At 34.3% G+C, this 7,994-nt stretch overlaps 1 protein-coding gene across 2 annotated transcripts; it reads left to right on the forward strand.

Moving 5' to 3' along the window:
• Positions 1–499: 499 nt before the first annotated feature.
• LOC111376634 (PLASMODESMATA CALLOSE-BINDING PROTEIN 2-like) lies at positions 500–2,563 on the forward strand. Of its 2 annotated transcripts, none has more exons than XM_022999603.1 (3): positions 500–1,089; positions 1,244–1,277; positions 2,036–2,563. In XM_022999603.1, exons 1-3 carry the CDS (start codon positions 738–740, stop codon positions 2,283–2,285), a joined length of 636 nt encoding a protein of 211 aa, XP_022855371.1. In that variant the 5' UTR covers positions 500–737; the 3' UTR covers positions 2,286–2,563. The 2 variants fall into 2 exon arrangements, with proteins under 2 accessions (XP_022855371.1, XP_022855372.1); XM_022999604.1 differs by having other exon boundaries at positions 503–1,062.
• The last annotated feature ends 5,431 nt before the right edge of the window (positions 2,564–7,994 follow it).

A 7,994-nucleotide genomic window follows, 5' to 3' on the forward strand; every position in this document is an offset into this window, starting at 1 on the left:
TTAAAATGAGATGCAAATATTTAATCGCACTTTTGTATTTGATATTTTTTATGTTATTTAAAGATTGGAAGGCAGATATATTTCTTAATGTCATCTTAATAGAACTTTTGGATGAAAACTATCACTAGGAATAAGATGTGCTTATTAGTGAAAATTTGAAATAAGAATACGACGAAAAAAGTTGAGGACACAAATATGACTACAAGTAACGATTGACTTTTAATGTAGTTAAAATGTGAGGAACTTTTAAGAAATTATGAGGCTAATATAATCGTCCAATTCCAAAATTCAGAACAATTAGAGTACTTTGCCCCCACGATAGTGTTGAGTCCACTGGCTTTTGCAACTTCGAAATACAATCAGAGCAATTAGAAACTAACTCAGACGACATTAGAGTCAGTCTATCGATCAATCTATTCATATTAATGCTACTGCTTTTAGATGTCAAGATCAACAATTTAATCTCAATTGAATAATAAGTTTCAGAGATATGGTCACACCTAATGACAAATAACATTATTCTGAGCGATCACAAACTACCATAAATGATTATACATCAATTCCTCGATTAATTCATTCAAACCCAAAAAGAGAAAGCACAACACAAAAAAGAACCAAAAAGAAAAAGTTACACAGCTATAACACAAAGAACAAAGAACATTTTGATTCTCACTTACCACCCTGTACAGAGAATCAACTCCCCCCCACCTCATCCCCACCCACTCTAGTTACCAGAAATGGCAGCACCTCCGTCCACGGTGGTGGTGACACTGCTATTCTTTCTGTTCACCACCACCACTAGGCCACCCTTTTTGGTGGTGGAAGCCACGTGGTGTGTGGTGAGGAGTGACGCCAGTGACCAGGCTATGCTAGCAGGTTTAAACTTTGCCTGTGCAGCTGGGGCAGATTGTGCACCCATTCAATCTTCTGGGCTGTGCTATTTGCCCAACACAATACAAGCCCATGCCTCCTACGCCTACAACAGTTACTACCAGCGTAGGAACAATGACCCTGCCTCCTGTTACTTCTCTGGCACTGCCACCATAGCAAAAACTGACCCCAGTATGTATCATCTCTCTCGTTTTTTGCGTAAGGTTATTGGAAATAAGAATCAATATGTGCGATCGAAAGTCTAGATTGGCAGTCTGGAAAACTTATAAGTAGGCCTGCAATCGATCAGTGTAAGTGCATGTTTGGTGTTTTTCTTCTTTTTCTAATTCTGATATGGGATTTTTGTATTCAGGTTATGGATCCTGTGTTTATCCATCATCTCCAAGGTATGTTCTTGAATCTTCTTTATCATACTATAGTGGATTCTTTTCTTATCTTTTACTACTTTCCCAAAGTTGCTTTTTTTCCAAACAAGAAAAATGGAGGATATGCTTTTGACTTCAATTATAACTTATTTTATCATCCTGTCAAATTACTTGAATCTTATGTTCTTGAACTGCTTAGGAATTTGTTTGCTCATTTAGCACAAGAGTTTAATAATGTATAGATTTATGTATGGCTTGTTTGGTAATTATGGAGGATTGAACGATAAGCAGAAAAATAAGTAAAATTTTGTTCATTTTCTTTCATTTAGGATATTCTTGTGTGTCACGTGAAAAATGAACATTACTTCACAAAGAGGAAGTTATTGACTTGAACACATGCCTAAATTATAATCAGATCTCAATTAAGCAGAAAAATAAGTAAAATTTTGTTCATTATATTGTCTAATCTAGTACTGAATATCAGACATTCAGTAACAAGACGGGATCGGAAAATGAGATCTTCATCCCTTCATTTCATTTTCTTTCATTTAGAATATTCTTGTGAAGATGTATTCTTGTATTTCACATGAAATATGAACACTACTTCACAAAGAAGTTGTTATTGACTTGAACACATGCCTAAATTATAATCAGATCTCATTTAAGCAGTGAAACATCATCTCTTTTGGCCGTTAATTAATTCACTTTTTTTGTTGGTACTTAATTTTCCTTAACAGCGTGCCTACATTCTTATGTCCTGGATTTTTTCAATTTTCCAGCACTGCAGGAGGGTCGGTTGCACCAGGAGGGACATCGGTACCAGGAACAATGCCTGTTATAAGTGCAACACCTCCACCACCAGGAACCACCACTGCACCTTTGCTCGGCGCTGGAGGATTAACACCGGCCATGGGAACTGCAGATCCTGACTCACCAAAATCATCTAATGCTTCACCATACCTGTCGATAAAAGCAATCATGTTCCCTGTATATTTCGTCATTCTATCGTTTACATTCCAAGCCATGTAAAGTCCAGAAGCAAAGTAAATAACTTTAGTGTGAAGACTAGGCTAGTATGCAGCACTCAACAAGATTCAACAATATAGCTCCATCTTCTTGATTTGGTTAATATGATTCAATATTTTATAGTCTACCTCACCCTTTGATGCTTGGACTCTTTGAAATGGTTGGAGTACCTGTGTCCGTTTGTTGGAGTACTTGTGTCGTGTTCAACACGACATGTGTATGGGTATGGGATATGTGTCGAATCTTTCAATTTTCAAATGGACACTTCGTAGTTTTTTGCTTCTTCTTCTTTTTTCTTTTCCTTTTCTTTCCCGTTTATACTCTATAAACTCAGCACCACTTCCGAGAGGGTGGAGAAACGCAACGACGCTAAGTTTTCTCTTCTTTTTTTTCCTTTTTTCTTTTCCTTTTCTTCCCTTATTCCTTCTTTCCCTCTTTGTATCAGTAGTTTAGGGTTCTGCGTGTATAAAATAAAAATGGATTCCATATAATGCTACTTAATGCTCCACTAAATCCAAATTACAATCAAGTCCCCCATTTTCTATTTCATATAACATTTAATAATTAACTTATATAATTGAAAACTAAACCCCAAAATTATATTTTATTCGTCTTAATCTTTTGTTCAATACTCATTTCCTCCTTTGTGAACAATTGATTTTGTCTATTCAAAATGACATATTGAATTAGTAAAAAAATTGAAGCTTGAAAAACGTATCCACGTACTCGTGTCTAAAAAATAAATTTTCATATCTTACATTTTAAAAAATAAAAGATCTGACACTTACATACATACCCGTACCTGATACCCATACCCGAGTCCGAGTATCATAGACCTCACCAAACCATGTAGACTTCTGCCCTTCAGGTTTAAATAAATTGCTTTTACATGAGGTGGTTCAACAGTTAATCTTTTACAAGAACATAGAGAATGCAGGAATATGTTTTCAGAAGTTCCATTTCCATTTGAAATTCAAAATTTACAGGTTTGATGTAGCATCAGCCAAAAATTCTTTTGTTCTCATTGTAACATAGTTCTATATCTATCTTTCTACACTGAAGTCACAAATATAATGGTCATATCCAAGATGATGCAACTGATAATCCATCTGCAGCTTCTTTGATCCACATGTCCTTCGGATTTCATACACAGAACTGGCCACCAGAGAACGGTTAAATACATTTTTCGGCTTTCCCATTCCAAAAAATTTTTATTACCTTTGATTCAAATGGACATCTTTTGGGCTGCCTTAGTATATAAATCTGATATCCAGCTTCGGTGTACATGTCCTGACTCCGATGCCATGTCCAAAGAGCATGTGTCTCACTTTTATCCTGAAAGTCAAAACAAAAAAGAAAATACTCGTATCACCCTTAATTCATTTACAAAACAAATTAAGTCATGATACCATCAAAGAACTCAAGTAACGGAATATGCTACTAAAAGTGTTTGATAAACAATGGAATGGCTGAAATTCTCCTAACCAAATGGATGAGATAACTTCTGATTATATACCCAATAAACACAGTTTTGAGATCATATATAATAGGAAAGAATTGCTGGGATTTTGTATCTAAAATTGTTTGTGACCAATTTTACATAATTATTTAAGTGGAATTCTTAATTTGGTGAATTAGAAATTAAGCCAAATATAAAGCTGCTTAATACTTGAAATTATTGAAAAATTGTATAGAATATTGCAGAATATTCTAGAAATATATAGAGGAAAAATGTGACTTTTCGTATAAAAGATCATGACTCTTGGTATGGGTACGATTAATGTCCAATCATTATGAATTCTAAGAGATGCGTCTCTTGGTATGGTTGTGTCTTGTGACATATCTTTTCAACTACTATATATATAGACCCCATATGTTTGGATTTTATTCATTCAAGAAAAGTCATAAATGTCATATCATTTCATTCCAATTGACACTTTGGTTTTGCATAAAACATTTGCATCAAAGTCACGATCATGGTCATGATAGAGAGGGAATTTCTTTCGAGTTCGCTGGTCGAAGTCATTTGGAGTGCTCCTATGGCTCAACGTGGTCGTTGTATTTTAGGAGATGATTGTCGAAAAATCGTTAGCACTGATGCTGGGCAAATTCATCTTAAGGACAAAGTGTCCAACACTTATCTCGACCAAAAATTCATCACTTGCATCTTCATCCTCATTTTCTGATTTTCTTTTATTATGATTTGATTTCAGAAAATGATTAATCTAATTTATATATTTGTATTGCAAGGTTCAATCGTTCAAGAATCGAAAGAAAATGTTCCACCTTCATATTCTTCGGAATCAGTTCAATCGTTCAAGAATCGAAAGAGAAGATTCCACATTCATATTCTTCGGAATCGGTAAATTCTCATTTTGCCTTATTAAATCGAATTTCAGTAAGTTGGAATACGTTTCGATTTCATGCAAATAAACGATATGTTTTTTGTGAATATAATATGCACAATTATCGGTGTAATTTTCCAACAATCACTAGAAAAATTAGGCAACATCCTAATGCAAAAGTGGCCTCGTGATACATACCCACATGTAAGACAGATTTGTGATGTGGATAATAGTCTCTTGATGTTCCGTGAGTATGGAAAATTATGTCTGTTCATTTCATAGATGTCAAATACGGTAGGCTTCCATATACAGTAGGCTGCTAAATACGGTAAGTATGTAAGCTGCCAAATACGGTAAGCTGTTATATACAGTAGGCTGTCAAATACGGTAAGTTGGTAAGCTTCCATATACGGTAAGTCGCATATATGATAAGTAACATATATAGTATGCATCAATCCAATAAGTGACATATACGGTATGAAGTTGTAAATCCGGTATATGTCCATGGATTTTGGTTTGAAAATTATACAAACATTGGTTAATGATGATAGTCTCAATTAATTCCATGAAATTAAATGAGATGACTTATGCAAAATTATAGTTGCATAAGAGGGCGACAAGATGTGGTTTTGTCCTAATTATTTTAAAGTGAAAATTGCTTGCCCAATTATTGGAATATGAAAATATATTATAAAGCACAAATGGTGTCTATAGTCGACGGTGGTATCAGATATCCTTAAAAATAATGATTGTAGAATGACATTTATTTGTAAATGATAAAAACGATCTTATGCAAAAATTGTGAAGAATACTATGAAGTACTCTAGAATTAATTCCATGAGGTATGTCATTTTGTAAGATTGTAAATTTGAGAACACAACTTGTCAACATATGGTTGATTAATTCATTGAAATGTGAATTCGGTGACTAAGGTGAAATGTACCTTATTATTTGACATAAATAATATTATTTTGTGAAAGTCACATGTGATAAATCATATATGTTCAGAGAAGTTGCAAGTCTTGTGAATCAAGGTGCTTCGTCTTCTTCATTATTGAAATTGACTTCAATCGTGGAACCAATTAAGTTGATAGAACCAATTAAGTAGGTTTATACTTGGAAAAACGTTATTGGTCTAGTGACGACCTTAATGATGACCTTGATTAATTTGGAAGATCAAATTAATATAGTTGATTGAAGTACAATTTCGAATGAAAAATGATTTTTCATACATATGAAGCAACGAACTATTTTGAAAGTACTTAGACTTTCACTCGAATCGAATATTATCCAAGTGATAAATGGATTGAACTGTGAAAGAGTTGATGAACTCTAAGTTCAAGAATAACCCAAAAATATGGGGGTTATCATAAATATTTGAGAACTTATATGAAAATTTCAAGACGTGTGGGTGCAACACTACTACTTGCGCATATATTCCTAATTCAGGAATTGTGGAGGTAACCTAGTATAAAGTGACACTTTAAACTACCTCTCAAGAAAATGGAAGAGACTTCATATGAATTATGGAAATGTCATCATCCTTCCTACCAACACTTAAAAGTGTGTGGGTGTATGGCAAAGGTTAAGGTTCCTAAGCCTAAACAAATAAAGATTGGTCCCAAAATAATTGATTGCATATTTATTGGATACGTCAATAATAGTAGTGCATTTCGTTTACTTGTACACAAATCAGATGTACACAAGGGTACCATAATTGAGTTAAGGAATGCGATATTATTTGAGAATGTGTTTCCTTGCAAGACAAGGAAAATGTAAGTTTGATATATTGGAGGAAAGTTCAGGAAATAAGCCTTAGGGAATGAATGGATTAAAACCTGATTGATCCATTGATAACTATAAGGTTAGTTTGGTTGCCAAAAGATATAGGGAGGAAGATGGATTTGACTTCTTTAACTACTCACCCGTGACTAGAATCACTTCGATAAGGTTACTAATTGCAGCTGTGGCAATACGTAACCGTGAGATTCACCAAATGGATGTGAAAATGGGATTCCTAGACGGTGAGCTAGAAGAAGAGATATATATAGAGCAACCTGAAAGTGTCTCCTAGTGAAAGTCACAAAGTGTGTAAACTTGTTGAGTCCTTATGTGGATTGAAACATGCTCCTAAGCAATGGCACCAAAGGATTACAAAACAGTGTTGTCAAATGAGTTCAAAATAAATGAATGTGACAAGTATGTATTCGTGGAAAATACATAAGATGCCTATGTGTTTGTATGTAGTCAATATGTTGATGATGGACAATTGTCACAAAGTGGTGCTAAATGCCAAGAAAGTGCTTACGAAGCATTATGACATGAAAGACTTAGGTGTGGCAAATGAATACTAGAGATAAAAATCTCTAGAACATCGAAAGGAATTGTACTTTCCCAATCTCATTTGTTGAGAAAATATTTAAAAAGTTTGAAGTATTGATACAAGTCTACACTTGGTCAAAATAAGGGTGAAAGCGTGTCACAACTGAGATATTCACAAGTAATTAGCAATCTAATGTATATTGCGAAATGCACTCAACCGAATAATGCTTTTACTGTGAATAAACTTGTAGATTCACGAGTAATCAAGGCCATGATTATTGGGTGGCATTGACAGGGGTCCTTCGGTATCTGAAATATACCGTGACCTATGGATTATATTTCACAAGATATCCTGTAGTATTAGAAGGATATTGTGATGCGATGGTATACACTAAGTCTATGGATGAAAAGGGATGAAAGCCCTAAAGTGGATGAAATGGGATGAAAGCCGATCATAACGATTGATTGGAGATAGAAGAACAATTGGAATATTTGAAAATATTCATAAAGTTCAAATGCATTGCAATGCTTTAATGACGATATTGAATACCCGTGTATGAAATCCACTAGTAAATATGATAGACTAGTATAAGGATTTGATGAAGTCCTCCAAAATTATTTGGAATTGATAAAGCTTAAATAAAGCTAATGAGAAGCAGGTAGCTTCATGAGAGGATTTCTTAGTGGTGACAATGTGTATCAATCAAATGAATCTATCGTTAGCTAGCTAAATTTGAAAAGATACTAAGTCACATGTAATTGTCAGTCTAGATGTGTAAGTCGTAGATATAATACCATAAGCAGTTGATCTCATTGATGTAAACTTGTGGATCCATTTATAGAGATGTTTACCAAGAGATCAAGTATACTGCACATCGAAGAGAATAAGATTAAGCCTACTGAGTAAGATCCTTATAATGGTAACCCTACCATGTTGACTAGAGATCCCAAGATCTTGGTTCAAATGGACAACTAAGTTATGAGGATTCCACGAAACACTTAGGAAACTAATTTCCTAACTCATTTCTATGATACCAAAGTGCTT

The sequence above is a fragment of the Olea europaea genome, unplaced genomic scaffold (assembly GCF_002742605.1).
Source record: "Olea europaea var. sylvestris unplaced genomic scaffold, O_europaea_v1 scaffold1540, whole genome shotgun sequence".
NCBI lineage: Eukaryota > Viridiplantae > Streptophyta > Magnoliopsida > Lamiales > Oleaceae > Olea > Olea europaea.

Excerpts from the sequence above, each read along its gene's own strand:
- LOC111376634 (XM_022999603.1), top strand. The coding sequence starts at position 738 with ATGGCAGCACCTCCGTCCACGGTGGTGGTGACACTGCTATTCTTTCTG. Across the intron at positions 1,090-1,243 it reads TCATCTCTCTCGTTTTTTGC|GTTATGGATCCTGTGTTTAT; the intron begins GTAAGGTTATTG and ends TTTTGTATTCAG. Across the intron at positions 1,278-2,035 it reads GTTTATCCATCATCTCCAAG|CACTGCAGGAGGGTCGGTTG; the intron begins GTATGTTCTTGA and ends TCAATTTTCCAG.